Here is a 17,630-nt window from a genome sequence, read left to right on the forward strand (position 1 = left end):
ATACAAAAACGAATCCAAGCCCTCCATTTCTCCCCAAAGCCACAACGCTGTAGTAAGTAAAGCAAGAAGTCCCAATTCACATGATCATAGGCCTTTTCAAATCCAACTTACATAGCAACCCAGAATCCCCCGAACGAATTTGACTATCCACACATTCATTAGCAATAAGCACTGAATCCAAGATTTGTCGACCACCTATGAACGCGTTTTGGGTGTTTGAAATAATCTTACCCAAAACTGATTTAAACCTGTTCGCAAGGACTTTGGAAATAATCTTGTAAATTCCCCCAATAAGACTGATAGGCCGAAAGTCTCTCACATCCAAGACATCATTCTTCTTTGGAATCAGAGAGACAAAAGTAGCATTGAAGCTCTTTTCAAACTTGCCTCGAGAGTGAAAATCTGCAAAAACAGCCATAATGTCATGTTTTAGAATATCCCAACACTTTTGAAAAAAAGCCATAGTGAAGCCATCGGGGCCCGGTGCCTTATCTCCTTTAAAATCTCTTCTGACATCCCATACCTCCTTCTCCTCAAATTCTCTTTCTAGCCAACTACTCTCATCTTCATCAATTGAAAGAAAAGAAAGGCCCTTGACCCTTGGCCGCCAAGAACAATTCTCAACATACAATTTTTTATAAAAATGAACTATATGCTCCTGAATCTCCCTTGGATTTATGGAGATTTCACCATTTATGCTTAGAGAGTCCACTTGATTAAACTTGCGACGCGAGTTGGCCAACCTGTGGAAAAATTTTGTGTTCTTGTCCCCCTCCTTCAACCACAAAGCTTTAGATTTCTGTCTCCATATTATTTCCTCAGAAAGAAGAGTTTTCTCCAGCTCTCTTGACATATCTATCTTGCGAACCTTCTCTTCCTCCTCTAGGCCTCGGCCTTCATCAATTGAATCCAGCTCACGAATGCCCTCCAATAATTCTTTCTTCTTCTTCCCCACATCACCAAACACTTCAGCATTCCATTTCTTCAAATCTGTCTTCAAGGCCTTCAGTTTAAATGCCAAAATGTGACTTGGTAAACCCGAACACTCATAAGACGACCACCACTTTTTGATCTGCTCAAAAAAACCCTCATAGTTCAGCCACGTGTTCTCAAATTTAAAATACCTTTTTCCTCCTCTTGGTGCCCCACAATCCAAAAACAAAGGAAAGTGATCGGAAAGAAGTCTTGGTAGCCTCCTTTGTGTTACTTCAGGAAAGTGTTCCTCCCACTCCACAGAAACTAAGAATCTATCAATTCTAGACCATGTATGATTATTAGACCATGTAAACTGGCCATCTTGAAGAGGTAGATCCACCAAGTTATGCATGAAGATGAAGTCTGAAAATTCTTCCATGGCAACTGAGAAACTGGCATTGCCCGACCTCTCGCTAGGAAAGCGAACTACATTAAAATCTCCCCCAATACACCACGGCAAATCCCAACAACTCATCAAACCAGCTAACTCATACCATAAATCCCTCCTATCCTTGTCATCATTAGGGCCATTTCATTTCAAAGCTGAAGGAGGCTTTTTTTTTTTTTTTTTTCTCCCTCACGCAGTCACGCGTGAAGATGGCTTATCCTTTTGCTTCTAGAAGATTGTGGATTTTACAATGGGCTGGATCTTGTGCATGGGACCACTTGCATGGGAACCAGTACTGCTTATCCTTGAGAAAGGGCTGCTTTTTGTGGGTTAATGGGCCTACAACAATTGGAGCGATATTTTTGTTCACAAAGAAAGGGCAGCAACCAACTTTTGAAGCTTTTATATTTTTTACGCAAAAATAACTGCACCTTGTGGGCAAGGTGCTAAAAGGGGTCGGTATTGTAACAGATATATTATTAATGGGCCGCCTTAGTAGTTTAATGGGCCTTGGGCCTTATTAGTTAGTGACCTATTAGTTAGTGGCCTTTAGGTGGGTCTATATAAACAAGACTAGTTAAATGTTTTAGGTATGAAAATTGATATCCAGTCTTTGGTTGAAAATGGAGGGGGAGTACCTCGAATCACTCATGGAGGTTTTAGGCATCCTCGAATTTGCCTATTATCAGTGTTAATTCCATTTTAATTTCTTCTTCCATTTCTCTATTTCTCTCCATTTCTACTCTAAATTCCCATTAAACCAGAAAACTTGTTACAAAAGATTGAAATTTTTTACTTGGTAGTATGTATTTTTGGGTCTATCTGCAAATAAAGTTAAAATTGAAAATTGGATGGAGATTTATTACAATTCTAAGTGGAAGGAAGTTACAAAAATTTAATTCGTGACTTGTAATTAATTATATCATTTTATTCAAATGGTATGTTAAATTAATTATTATTTTAATGCTTTTAAGTTCCATTAATTACAAATCTTCCTGTATATTCTATATCTTGTACATCTCCTTAAACAAGCCGTATTCTCTGATTTGAAATTTCTTGAGTACTAAATACACTGGTATTTTTTATGTCATCAAACTATTTAACAGATAAATAAGCAATTATTCATTTTTATGAAAATCTTGAAAAAATGGATATTTTTTAATGAAAAGCTTGAAAATGTCATAAATATCTCACCCCTTATATATTTATATACATGTGTACGTGTGTTTAACATCGATATATAATATATATAACACATGTACATGTATGCATATTTTATACATGTTAGTATACGTAATTTTTGTGTATATATATGTTATGTTGTTGGAAACTGGTTTTCCTTAAAAACCAAAACTTTGCTGGATTTCCCAAGAATTTTTAGCCCTTTGTTTCTTCATGAATCAAAGAACACAACAACTAAACAAAACAGGACTAACATTTGGTATTTTCTAGCTTGAAAAGACATAAATCTTGAAGAAGATTACTCCAAACACTATTTTATCTTCCTTCTCTATGCCCTATACAGCACACAACCAAGGAGATCATTTGCAAAGCACAAATGGATGATGCACTATGTTTGTTAATATATATGTTAGTGTATTATTACATACCAATATCTCCTCACGCGCGCGCTTTTCAAGCTTTATCCGTGTCGAGACGAATTTATACGAGTTTCGCTTGTTTAATGTTTGAGCCAAAATTAGTGTTCAAACTCAACTTGTTTATTAAATGACTAGAGCTCGAGTCGAGCTTATACAAGCCAATCTCAGTTCGTTTACAGTTCTAGTTATATATATATTAGGGAAAAATCCAATGATGACAAACACACTCTTTTTCCTTTATTTCAATAATACCCTTTTAAACACTCACCCTCAAGTTAGAACATATATATTATATAAGCTCACTTCGGAACAAATAAACTCTAATTAATTACGATACAAAGGCTTTGTAAATACATTACCACATTGGTCTCCAGACTTTACAAATGTAGATATACCTCTATTCGTTATCTTATCTCACATTACAATAGTCCACCTCAATATTTTCAGTCCATTTATGAAATACAAGATCAAAGGAAACATGTAGAGCAGTTTGATTATCATAAAATAATAGAGTAGGAGTATGAGCTGGAAATCCAATTTCTTGAAGAAAATGTTGTAACCATGTTAGCTCACTAGCAGCACAAGCCATCACTCTATACTCAACTTTTGCACTAGATCAGGCTATCACTGTCTATTTCTTACTATTTCACGTTACCAAATTATTGTCTAAGAATGTACAATACCCTGTAGTAGATCTTCTATCTAAAGGAGAATCTACTCAATCTTCATCAATAAGGACTTCCACCCTGCAGTGCCTATTTCATCTATACAGTATTTCGAGACCAAGAACTTACTTCAAGCAACGAACAATGAGTGACATCATTCCAATGTGGGACCGTTGGAACCTCTAAGAGGTGGCTCACTACACTGACTACATATGAAATATCTAGCTTGGTGGTGGTCAGATAATTCATCTTCCTAACCAATACAATATTTGCTAGGATCTTCGATGACTTTCCCTCATCCTTCAAAAGTTTCTGATTTGGGTCCATAGAAATATTACAAGGACAAGTGCCCAACATGTCCTTTTCATCTAATAAATCAAGTACATATTTCTTCTAAAATAAGTTGATACCTATTTGAGATCTAGCAACTTCAATACCAAGGAAATATCAAAGTCTGCGTAAGTTCCTGGTATGAAACTGATGTTGTAGAAACTGTTTCAATCTGGCAATATATCCTGAGTGATTTCCAGTAATCACAACATTATCTACATATATCGCAAGTAGAATTTTATTTTTATTTTTTATAAGTAATCGAAATATCATTGAAAGCGTAAGGTGTCCTAGGTACATGTGAAGAATACGACATAAAATATATAGATAGGAGCAAAAAGAATGAGGATACCACGATAACTAATCACAAAAGGATAACTAAAAGCAGTTGTTCAAAGATATAGAGTATTGAAGAATAGAGACTGAATCTCCTCTAAAGTCCTCTCATGGTTTTCAAAATTGTTGTCATTCATTTTCTTTCATAGACATCGCAAAAGGCACAAAGGCACTATCTCTTTCACACATTAGCACTCCAAGAGTTGCTAGGAGTCCACTAATAAGCATACAAGTTGACTACATGTCTAGGCGTAACCCAAGGTAGTCCAAATTGATTGAAGAACACATTCCAAATTGCAAAGACAACCTCACAATGAAGAAGAAGATGGTCCACGGACTCCCCATTCCTTTTACACATGCAACACCTATCGATCACAGTGACGTGCCACTTCTTGAGATTATTTATGGTAAGAATCTTCCATTGGGCTGCCTACCAAGCAAAAAAGGCTGCCCTCAAAGGAACCTTAGTTCGCCAAACACTCTTCAATGGGAAACGAAAACCTTCATTACAGCACATGACGTTGTTGAAGGATTTAACAGCAAACAACTCTCTTTTGGAGGGGACCCACCACAACTTGTCTTTACCTTCTTATCTCACTCTAACTAAATACAATACTCTGAAGAACGAGGCAAAGACATCCACCTCCTAATCATGAACTGTTCTAGCAAAGCTCACGTTCCACTGAATGGAGCCACCAGAAAGCTTCAAGAGAGTCGCAACAGAAGCATCCTTATACCGCAAGTAGAATATAATCCACATTGATATGCGAATGGAATACTAAATGATCCGTCTAGCATCTGTGAATACCAAATTTAATACTATTTCAAAGAACTCTCTTGTATACTTTCCGTGTATAGGGGTTGCGCTTCTCTGCGCTTTTAAAGAATTGAATTACAATTACTTATAAAAAAAAAAACTTCTCAAACCATGTTCTTGGTGGCTATTTTAGACTATAAAAGGCTTTCCTTAACCTGCATACCCATCCCTACCCTTTCTAACAGTTAAGAGTTCAAATTATGGCTTTTAGTAACCTGTGTGCTTAGTTTGTTTGTTACTGAAACAAAGGAACTCCTCAAATCACAACCAATTATTTCTCAACTAACATTGATTGAGATTGCTCAAAAAGAAGTATTCTTTATGGTTCAGACATGAGAAGTCTGAATAATGGGATACTTAAGATTCCATTCACAAGGATAATTTTATTTTCTCGTGATTGGATTGCTGGACCGAATCCATAAATGCACCTCCTGTTCTATCAACCACCGATACAAACTTCATGGTTCCTCTGTTCATAACCTTTATAGATTTTATGTGAGTGTGATTTATGTCCTCAGTACATTTGTTTATTTGTTTGTTTGTTTTTTTTCGAGAAAGTTGCATTGTTGAGCCTTCTATTTGATTAGATTTGATACAGATTTTTGTATCTCATGTGGTTTAGATTTACTTATGAGTCTTATAACTTTCAAGCTTTCAGATGAAATCTTCAGCATAGCTGATTAGCTGGGGTCTTGGCCTTTGTTGGTGTTTCTACAGACTGTATGGTTCTTTTTGGGTTTGCTTCTGCAGTTTCTAGTTGTTTATAGTGCTGGTTTATTGCCAGCCCTTGTAACAAATGTGGAGGTTGAAGGGTGTTGCTTTCCTTGGTTCTATTATTTTCTTATATATTTTGTGGTATATTCACCTGTGCTCTTTTGGTTTTTTTTTTTTCTTTTTCTTTTTTTTTTTTTGTTGTTGTCAAATTCATTTACTTACTATAAAAAGGGAAACTAAATTCTGCAGGGAAGTTCTATCTGGTAGTTTACATTCTTTAAGCATGGTAGAGGGAAATTCAAATGTGAACAGCCCTGACAGGACAGAGAAACCTTGCACTCCAGAAATTCATAAAAGCCGAGATAGATCTCATATAGAATATGGACTAGTAGGGGGTTTTGGCAACAAGGCAAAGAACGCTAATACTGAATCATTCAAGCTGAAGGATGATAGTGAATGTCACATGATTGGTTTGTCTGGAGAACTCAATGGGTCTCTGAATATGAATGCGGATGACTCTTTCATGTTTCCTTCCCAGAATGGAGAGAAATGCAAGAACATAGCAAATACTATCCAAGTTGACAATTGTGAAGAAAAGACGAATAAATGTATGGGAAGTTATTTAAATGGCTCACCAAATAATGCCAAGGTTAAGGTTAGATCTCTTTATCCACTTACGTGACAGCCTTTTTGATTTCCTTTTAATTAAAATTTATTAGGGTTAGATACACTTCTAGTTTGCAAGGTCTGTTGTTGGTTTCAATTCGGTCCCTGCAATGTTAATTTTGTCAATCATCCTTTAGTTATTTAAATTGTTTTAATGTTGTGCAATCCCTAATAGACTAACAATGAGCCATAATGGATTCTTCTTATGTCGCATAATTCTTATTGCCACAGTCTATTTTGGTTGATATGACATTTGCTTTGTATGACGTCAACAACTTACTAACATGTAATTTTTATTTTTTTGGTTTTTCATTAAATAACGATTCTCTCTTCCTCTCTGTCTCCCCTCCAAGTCAGCCCCAACCTCCTTAACTCTAATCCCTATCAACCTACCAGTTTTCGTTGGCAACCCTTCGAACTCCAACTATACAAACACTAGCAATGATTTTTATTTTTTTTAGAAAAAAACAAGAAAGAAGAAACCTCTTTAGTAGGGCTGTTCAAACGGTTGTGGTTAGCGGTTATTGGCTATAACCGCTAACCGCAATCGCCTAATGCGATTGTTGAATTTTAACAACCGCTCCGCTTAGGCGGTTAATGGTTATTTTATAATCAGCGGTTAGCGGTTATTAAATCATATAACCGGCGGTTGATAATTGCTTTTTATATGTGGACATTTGGGCTTTTTTTATTTTTGATTTTTGATTTTTTAAAAAATTAAGGGCTTGTCAAATAAATAATCGAAAGAATCCATGTTGTATCCATTGGCAAAGGTATTGTAATATTCCATTCCCTGTAAAATTAAACAATATATACCAAGAAAAGTGTTATATATCCATATAGATAAATAGACTTGAAAAAAGAAATCGGTATAAGTTGCATAACAAGCTTTACTAATTCAAATACTCATTTGGCCGATGAGATTTCCATCTAACCCCCTTAATTTGTTACCTTAAAGATGAACTGTAGGACCTTGGGAAAAATTGAATAAGGCACCATAATCTTAGATTTAAAGGCTCAAAGGTAGTGATTTGAACTTTTTGCAGGTTTTAAGATATTGATAATAAATTGTGATCCCAAGTATAATTTTTGCTTGTTATCAAAGAGTATAAATTTTTTAGAGAAAATATATATATATAAAAGATTAAATACATCACTTTGTGTATCGAAGTTATATTTTTTTTATATTAAATATATAATATAAATATTTTTATTATTTATATATAAGGGTAGGCGGTTAGCGGTTATTAACGCCTTCAAGAGCTGTTATACAGTTATACGGTTAGTGGTTAGCGATTACGGGGCGGTTATAACCACCCCGTTTGTACAACCTTACTCTCTAGATAGGAAAAAAAAAACCATCATTGATCTCATACAACATAACAGAACAAAAAAAATCCGATTTATATCATATCATATTCCCATTTTGAAAATGATCAATGTTAAATGAAATTCAAAAAAAGTTAAAACAGACAGTAATTTCCATTTACAAATCGTCAGCAAAGCATAAAACTTGACAAATGGTCCATTTGTCTCAAGATAGTTGATAAACTTTCCCTTTTGGATTTCTCAAATCATATAAAACTTTCTAAGAGTGGAAGTCAATACTTCAATTTATTATATTACTCACATTTTTTAAAAAGGTGAAAAATATTCTTCTCTAAAGTTGTGCCACCTCTAATATAAAGTAAAGGACATTTTGAAAAGATCAATATATTTTTGCCTTTTCATTAACAATCATGACACTTCAAGATAGTAATCAAATCAAAATTGAATGTTTGACCAGTGCTAGGAGTAGGTCTAGAGGATGCAGAGGGGTCGTCTTGAGATGAGACCTAATTGGCGTACCTAGACGATTTACCCTGGAGGGGCTAACAATAATCCACAACATGATTGCTACTGCCACAATGAGTACATTTGCGCAATTCGCAACCATCTCCCCTCGAATCCCAACCATCTCGAGAACCACGACTACCTGACGCAACACAAACGATAAACAACATAAAATAAATTAAGGCCAACAAAAAATAAAAATAGATCCCATGTTGAGCAGGGCCTCACTACCCAACAACGGGTTGTTGGCAGAGTCTCACCACCGAAGGGAAGAGAAATCACACCTTAAACAGAGAAATCCCATTTTGAACAAAAGCATCACACTCAAACACATAATTTCAAACTTATAATTCTTCATTTATCTATCAAAATAACTACACTTACATGACCTTGTATAGCCAACTTATTGAATAATAGGAACATAACAGAAAAAGAACTCTACTACGGAGAAATAGAAGATGACTACTACATATAGAAATAGGATAGGAAACAAAACATTATTACATTAGAAATTAAAATGACATAACATTCCTAAAGGCTTGAGACTTCTTTAACGCAATGAATTCCTTTGGTGATGTAGTTTGACTCTGCATCACCACCTCTACCTCCCTGCCCCTTGCTACAAAAACAGATTGGTCACTATTGGGACCACTAGAATTTCCACCTTTGAACATAGTGAAGTCGAGAAAAGACTTCATGAAGAGAGGGAAGCTCAGAATTACTCAAAATCTTCATATGAGCAGGCTCATATTTTGGCTTCAAGACATGAGGAAAGAGAACAACATCCACATTTTGGTATTGTTTTTCCATATGTACAAGATCATATGTGAGTGTTTGTAACATATTTCTTTCTTCCACCCCTCCTATGATGCAAGAAGAATATTCTTCCGAACTCCGAGTTTCTTGTTTGCTTCCAAAGTATTGCACACATACCTCATCCATCCGAATAACATTCACAGTTTCAGAATATATGTGCTCAAAGCATCCCAAATTGCCTTTGTAGAGCGAAGATGCAACATAGTCGAACCGATACTTTGTTTAATATGTGTAAGCATGAGGCATATGATTTGATTATCTTCTTGATCCCAAAGGCTAGAGGAATTGGTGTTTTTTTTAGCTTTAATGAAACAAGGTGCTCAAACAAGCATGGGCTCAATGAGACTTGGGCTTTTATAATTGGTGGACTGGGATTGAATATGGGCTTATTTTGATATATGTGGGGTTGGGCTTGGATTGGGCCTATTTTGATCAATAGAGTGGACTAGGCTTTATATGTGTTGGGTTGGTCTTGGCCCAAGAATAAACTTGATTTTTCCTATATCGGATAAAAGATTAAACCAGAGAAAGGGATATGCTTATCTTGGATAGGAGCAATGTGTACCTATAACCAATCTTTGAATCCAGTTGGTGATTTGTCGTTGGCAACCAGACAACACCAAAAAACACCACAGATACAAGCCTCAATCAACCACAATATCTAACACAACACCAACGACAACAACCTCCACAACCACCAGAGAAACTATCGGCCACTCTTACAAACATGGTCGATCACCACAACCGATAAACAAGCTCCCTGAATAATTTGGTTTTTTTAGAGTAAAAATACTATCTTAGGGCTCATTGATGGGAATGATGGCAGTGTCAACATCATTCAACCAAAATACAATCATGGTGATGACGACGCCATCTACCTCCCACCACGAGCTGTTGATTATTCTACCAGGTTCTGTACAAGCTGAGGAAAAAGAGAAATAAAAGCAAAAAGCAAAGGCCTTGGGTTCTGCTGGGATATGATTATGAGGAGGCTATTTGGATGGAGAGAGCTTTTGAGCAGAGTGGGGTTTTTGAGGTAGTGAAAGCTCTGAATGGTGATAAACTTATCAAAAAAAAAGAAGCTTTGAATGGTGATAAGGCCCCAGCCCTGACGGCTTTTCTTTAGCCTTCTTTCAAACTTGCTGGGAGGTTCTCAAAGAAGATATCATGAACATTTTCCTTGAGGTCCGTGTTTGAGGTAAGTTTGAAAGAAGGCTCAATGCAACTTTTATTGCCCTTGTTTCTAAGAAAGCAAGGTTTGTGGATATTAAGGATTTTGTCCTATTAATCTAGTGGGTGGCGTCTATAAAATTATTTTTGAAGATCTAGTTAACTGGCTGAAAATGGTTTTGGGGAAGGTTATTTGCTTGACTCAAAATGCTTTCATCGAGGGGAAATAGGTTTTAGACTCAATCCTTATTGCCAATGAATGCTTTGATAGTAGAATCATATAAGGGGAACCAGGTGTGCTTTGTAAATTGGATCTAGAGAAGGCTTATGATCATGTTAATTGGCGTTTCTTGATGTATATGTTCAGGAGATGTGGTTTTGAAGAGAAATGGTGTGAGTGGATGGCACATTGTATTTTCATGGTGCACTTCTCTGTTTTGATTAACGGTACTCCCACTGGCTTCTTTTAAAGGTTCTCATGGCCTAAGACAAGGGGATGCTTTATTCCCTTTGCTTTTTGTTGTGATTGAGGCTTCGAGTAGAATGTTGTGGCATGTTAATAGGGGCTCTTATCAAGCTTTTTGGTGGGGTCTAGGAATAATGACGAGCACTTTTTGTCTCATCTCTTATTTGCGGATGACACCTTGATTTTTTGTTAGGCAAACCCAAATCACCTTCATTATTTGCGTTGTCTTTTCTTATGCTTTGAAGCTATCTCAGTTTTTAAAGTTAACTTGGCTAAATTAGAGCTAGTCGTTGTGGGCGTCGTGGAAGATGTAGAAGGCTTGGCTCGTATCCTAGGTTGTAGATTTTGGCATGATGTGTGGTGTGGGAATCAGACTTCGAAGGCAGCTTTCCCAGAGTTTAATAAATCTCGCTTCAAAGAGGTTTCAGTGGCATATCATTTGCATTTTTCTAACGGCACTTTACAGCTAGACATCACCTTTATTATATCAATGCATGATTGAGAAGTGGATTTGATTACCTCGTTCTTTAACCTTATATACTCTTAGGTTGAGATGAGGTGGCAATGATAAAATTTGTTGGATTCCTTTCAAAAGGTAGGTTTTTGAGGTCAATTCTTTTTATGATGAGCTAATTCCCCCCATGGCTCTACCTTTCCTTGTTAGAGCATTTGGAGAAATAAGGCTAATCCGAGAGTGGCGTTCTTTGTAATGACAATAACTTTAGGGAAGATTCTTACTATGGATAACTTGAAAAAGAGGCACATCATAATGGTGGTGTTATATGTGTAAGAAGAGTGGAGAAGCCACTAATCATATTTTGCTCCATTGTTAAGTAGCCAGTGATTTGTGGGCATTGATCTTCTGTCCATTTGGGATAGAGTGAGTTATGCCCCAACAAGTGGTGGAGCTATCGGCTTGTTAGAGAGGTTAGTTTGGAAGCCACTGCAATATAGAAGTTTGGAAGATGATTCATTTGTGCTTAATGTGGTGTATTTGTAGATTTTGTAATGCTCAAAATTTCGAAGATTGTGAGAGGACGGTGATAGAGTTAAAAGCCATTTTGTTCAAATCTCCTCATGTTTGGATGGCTGCATACAATTGTTCTTGTTTTTCTAATTTCTTATAATTTCTTGATGTGTTCTTTTTCTTAATTGGGTGTTTCTCTTGTGTACTTTCCATGTATTTGGGTTTCGTTTTGTGCTTCTTTAGGAGATTGGATTACTTATAAAAGAAGAATATATGCATTAACAAAAGAGATTTTCAGTTTTCTTTTTCTGGCCCTCATAATTCGTTGATATATATATATATGAAAAATACAAGATTCCAGAATAGTGATACCTCATAGGGAGTGCTAGAATAGGGACACCTATCCCTTTTCTTTCTTACACAGATTGATGAGCATATACGTAAGATTTGGGTTCAAGATTATGTGTTTTTGACTTTGTAATTCGTCTAACTATAGCTTCTTTAGCTTTCTTATATTTGATTTATTTTTATGCATCTGATATTGGGTTGACAGGATGAGATGGACTCTAGGATGAAGCCTTCCATTACCGAATGCAAAAATGAACAGATTGCTTCTGGAAATAGAACTAGCGACAATATCTTGTCTGTTCAAGATGGATTATGTGATAATGTAATGGTTGCTTATGAATCCGACTCAATAGAACTCAACAAATTGCAAAGTTTTATAGGGTCAAAGCAACATGAATTGTCATTCACTGCCTTGAGAGTTCTTCTTCGTAAAAGAGATCAGCTGGTATTATTTTTATCCTCAAATGTTCTAATGGTGGTTAGAAAAAATTGTCGTAATAGTGATTTGATAATACTTTTTCAACAGTCTCTCTCTCTCTCTCACACACACACAGACACGGGTATAGATCAGATATTAGTAATTAACTACATATCTCTGGGTATGTGTTGCTAGGGCTAGCAAGTTTTGACAGGACCTGTGAACCCGATATGAACTCAACACGAAATTAGCGGGTTAAGGTTTGGTATAATCGGGCTCGAGTCCCTACCGGGGCGAACCACTTGACCTACTTAATAAACGGGTCAATTCCGGGTCAACCCGCTTAACCAATGGGTGAGCCATTTATAATACAGAGGTGCGCTTGAAGTGGGGGGTGTGCTGTCCCTATTGGGCTGGGTTCTTCCCCATAAGGCCCCACCATCGGGGCACAAGCGCCTATATATATATATTTGAATTTTATTTTGTGTTTCCATGTTCTTTCATTATCACAAATCAATATCAAATCTCCGCACAAGATTGATAATTGAAGCTGATGTTGCACTTAACTATTTGCCTCTGCTCTTTGTTGGTATTCTGTTCGCTTTTCTATATGGTCTCTATTAACTCGAATCTGTTTATGTCTGACCATATTAGTTTGGGATGACTATTATGCTTAGGTGTTTGGGGTCTAATATCATGTTGTTGGCTCTTCTGCTGTCACTTCGTTAACTTGCAAGACATTAGTATCATGTCACAATACCAAGTTTTCTAAATGTGACTTATGCCTGTTACTATGAAGAAAGGACATGAGAGGTGCCCTGCACTAGATTGCTAGCATTTTTTCATATACACATTGAGAATTAAATGAATTTGGATTTAGAAATGCTCAAGATTGCTGCTCACAGCCGAATTAGAAACGGAGGAGTCTCACCGTTATTTATACAATTGAGATACATCTCCCCATAAAATCTCGATGGACATTGCAATGGCTTGAGAACATAATTTATCTTAAAACAATGACACCAAATCCAGCTTACCTTTCTGTTTCATTATTTTGTTTATATTTGTGTGTTTGTTTTATCAAATAACGGGTCAAATGGGTTGTGTTTGGGTCAACCCAACATGACCTGTTTATCAAACGGGTCATGTCATGTCGTATCACCTGCTTATTTAAATGCGTCGTGTTAGGGTTGAGAAGTCTGACCTGTTTGACTAAACAGGCCGTGTTAGGGTTGACCCTTAACGGGTTGGTGGGTTAGGCAAGTCGACATGAATCGGATACGTCAACCGAGATTGCCAACCATAGTGTGATGTCCATCTGCGTGTTGTGTTTGCTACCGATTAGCCAATTAGGTGAGTACAATCAATAACATCTTTGGAGTTTACACTGATGGCATGTAAATTGTAACCTATATCCTTCTAGGTGTTGAAGATTGAAAGTTCTCACTTGCTATATTGGTTAGCATTCTGATCACAGGATTTTTTAGTTAGACCTATGGGATGGTATTTTGGTTTCTTCAACCCATGCTGACATTTGTCATTTTTGCCTTTTAGGGGTTTACTTGCACGGTTTTGACAATAGCTTCCTTCTACTTCAAAACCCTGGGAAGATTCATGCTGTGTTGATCTTTACTTGTGTTTGCAGTCTTTTCAGCAGCGCCATATAGAAGATGAGATTGCTCAGTGTGATAGAAAAATCCAGAAGATTTTAAACGGTATGTCTCCTTTTAGTGTTCTTTTTCTTCCATTTAATTTTTGTAATTAGATTGAACAGTTCCCAGTTAAATGCTTAAAATATAAGAGAGGATCTAAATACAACTAGCTCTAAGCCCACACGGGCGGTGCTGCCACAAAGAGAGTAAAAACACCAAAGATCGCAAAACTTGCTCTGATACCAAGTAGAAAAGTAGAGAAAGAGAAATATTGTAATTGCTTAAGAACTTGATATTGTGCCATAAGGCTACATTGGTCAAATAGAAAAAACCTAGAACCTAATATGAAAAGGAATAATAAAGTTATTACATCGTAATCAAATTAATATATAAATCAGCCTTATTTACGGTGGACCAAATATTCAGCAAATCTTCAACACTATATAGTCAGGACTTTGGGATTCAGATTGAGCTAAAAATAGTGCCTTCCAAAAGTTAGTTGGGTTCTCCCAAATGAGGATCTCGGTTATTTAAATCATGGGTTCCAAATCCAGGCCATTCTTATTCTTGAACATGTAAGTCAGGACTTTGGGATTCAGATTGAGCTAAAAATAGTGCCTTCCAAATGTTAGTTGGGTTCTCCCAGAGGGTCTTGGTTATTTAAATCATGGGTTCCAAATTGAGGCCATTCTTATTCGTGAACATGTAAATTAGAATATTTAAGAATTAAAATACGACTGTAATTTTGGATATTTGAATGCTTCCTTTGATGATATGCAGCCTTAGAGCTAAAACCAATCCTTTAGTGTCCGAATCTCTTTGTTAACAGAAATCAAATCATAAACTTTTCACATAGCATGCCTTCGTATGATAAACTTGTACATGGGTAAGATTCATAACATAAACAACAATAAATGAAAATTACATGAAAAGGGATGGAAAGCGTTTATATCCAAGTTCACATGAAAGAGAAAAAAGGAAACAAGTTACAAGAATATTTTGCTAGAGTAGCCTTCTATTTGAGTGATTACGTTTCATTATTTGTACATTAATTACTTAATCAATTTGCATGAATTGTTATAGTAATCAAATGCCCAATCTTATACTCCTTGTAGAAAAAAAAAGCTTATATTTATTAATATAAGCATTACTCATACATTGTCTGCATATTTACTTTATGCATATTAAACGGGTTAAAACACACCAAAACCTAACAATTCATTATAGCGACTAATCAAAAGTGGAGATTATTTGAATTATATTTTCAGAATAGTAGATGAATAGGTTCCAGTTTGTTATTTTAGACCGGTAGGATATCCTACCTGCATGTAGCAATCAACCCATGCTTATATATTTGTGTTCTTCTTATTATGATAGGTGGTGAAGATGATTTGGTCTTAAAGCTAGAATCCATTGTAGAAGGTTGTAATGATGTATGCCTAAGAAGTATTACCCAAGAAAGGACTTATCAGCAACTTGAGGACCAACACTCATCCCAAAACTTCAAGAGGAAAAGATTGTCAGAGGCTGTTCTCAGTATACAAAATCCATGCCAGGCAAGTTTTATCTTTGGATTCTAATACAAGCTTTAAAATGTATCATATTGGATCACCTTAGAAGTGTCATTTAGATTTTTATCATGCAAAACTGATGGGGATTGTATTTAGTGGTATGTAGAAGTGGTATTGGGTGCACAACAATGTATTAGAAAGTGTCTATACATGCACAACAATTTATCATGCCGTGGTGGATAGGTGCAGTTGTAACAAAGCTCTTTACATGCTGGAACTGTTTAACAGGGCTTAAGTGCCTTGAAGTTCAAAGCGTAAGGAAGCAACAAGAAATCAAAAGGAGGATGTAAGGATGGGAGGCTAGGCTATTCATATTATCTGATGAGCCTTATATTTTGTGTGATATTTAAATATTTTGTGCCTGATTGGGACTCAAATATGTGGTAGCAAGTTCGGAACCTCTGAGAAAATCAGTAATTGGTTGTGTTTGCCCTGGGACTGCATTCTAGAGGGTATTAAGCTATGATAATTGATGAGATTATCACTCATATTCTACAATGTTTGAAATAAAGATGGAGATTCTATGCATCATTTTGCATTGTACATTCTCTTATAACACCTTGTTAACTTGGCAGGAATTGGATAGTGTGTGTTATGAGAACAACTGGATTTTGCCAACTTATCATGTATCCACATCAGATGGTAAGATCATCTTAGTTCAGTTTGTATTCTAAATAACACGAATCTGAAGTTCTTTCTTTTGTACTATTAATGAAGTACTAATGGCATAGCTGTTTATATATTATGTCAAAATGGTGTAATTTGTATTCGATGCAATTACTAGCTATTGTATTGCTCCTTGATGATCCATCAAGTTTAAAACGTGCTGGTGTAAAATTGGGATTGTTTAGTAATCAAATATCCGGTTAGATGTTTTACAAAAATGATCCTTGCAAGGATTTCTCCACCATATCTTGTAATGATTTTCAATTTTTTTTTTGATAAGTTTACCCTTTAATATGTTGCCTCATTATGGTGTACACAAAATCGTAATGCATTACGATTGATGATTAAAATCCTAGAGGCTAAAGCTTGAGAAATGTTTTAAAAAGTCATGATGCTTTCTGTATCATGTTATGATTAGAGAAGATCTTGATGGTCTGTTAAGGAATTTGAGAATGAAATTGTGGATGTTTTAGAACAGAATAGTCTTCCTGTAGTAGTCTTTTCACTCCTAGGTTTCCATGATTTTTAGAAATTTGGAATACCATGCAGAAGTAAAATAATTTTCACTCTGTTTTGCTTTTGAAGGTGGATTTAAAGCTTGTGTGACTGTAAAAGGGGTGGATTTCGAGAGTTCAGGTGGTGGTAACCTGTGTACCAACCCTCGGGAAGCAAGAGAATCAGCTGCTGCAGAGCTGTTGGCCAAGTTACGAAGAATGGCGGGTTCAACCATGTAGTTCTATGGTTTTGTTAGGTTGCTTTATGGAGCAGGATAGCTGGGATAGGGAAAGGTAACACATTTACATAATAGGGCTATGTTCTCATGCTACCTTATAGTGTTTTTTTTTTTTTTTTTTTTTCCTTCTAATCAAAGGGGGAAAGGGGGAATAGGACTCATGCTACCTTATGTTAGTAATACATGTAAAAACTCAATTTCAGACACTTATTACCTTTGATATAATCAAAGTTCATGATCCTCTAGCTTTCTTGTCCAGTGCTTGAGGAAAATGTTTGGATTACTGAAACTCGAGAAATGCTAGAAATTGCACTTTTATTCTCTGTGCTGATGTGATATTGTTAATTAGTCTTTGTTAAAAAAAAAAAAATAAAAATAAAAAAATAAAAAAAATTGATAGTGCCATATTAATAAAGTGAGATAAAAGTGTAGTTTTTGCATTAGTCCAGCAACTTTTACTATAAAGTTAATTAGAAACTGATTTGGCAATTCATGTTT

General features: G+C 35.9%; 1 protein-coding gene across 4 annotated transcripts in view; it reads left to right on the forward strand.

The window, feature by feature from the left end:
• Positions 1-17,415, forward strand: part of LOC133878610 (uncharacterized) — a 52,535-nt gene extending 35,120 nt beyond the window's left edge. For 2 of the 4 annotated variants that reach the window (XM_062317178.1, XM_062317185.1), the window contains 6 exons: positions 6,076-6,481; positions 12,298-12,537; positions 14,156-14,225; positions 15,540-15,718; positions 16,309-16,375; positions 16,985-17,415. In XM_062317178.1, the coding sequence (XP_062173162.1) occupies positions 6,076-6,481; positions 12,298-12,537; positions 14,156-14,225; positions 15,540-15,718; positions 16,309-16,375; positions 16,985-17,133 (1,111 nt within the window). In that variant the 3' untranslated portion in view covers positions 17,134-17,415. Of the gene's footprint in view, positions 1-6,075; positions 6,482-12,297; positions 12,538-14,064; positions 14,226-15,539; positions 15,719-16,308; positions 16,376-16,984 lie in introns of those variants that run through there. The other 2 variants (XM_062317196.1, XM_062317203.1) reach the window with 2 other exon arrangements.
• Positions 17,416-17,630: the final 215 nt, after the last annotated feature.

The sequence above is a fragment of the Alnus glutinosa genome, chromosome 1 (genome assembly GCF_958979055.1).
Source record: "Alnus glutinosa chromosome 1, dhAlnGlut1.1, whole genome shotgun sequence".
NCBI classification, from domain to species: Eukaryota; Viridiplantae; Streptophyta; class Magnoliopsida; order Fagales; family Betulaceae; genus Alnus; species Alnus glutinosa.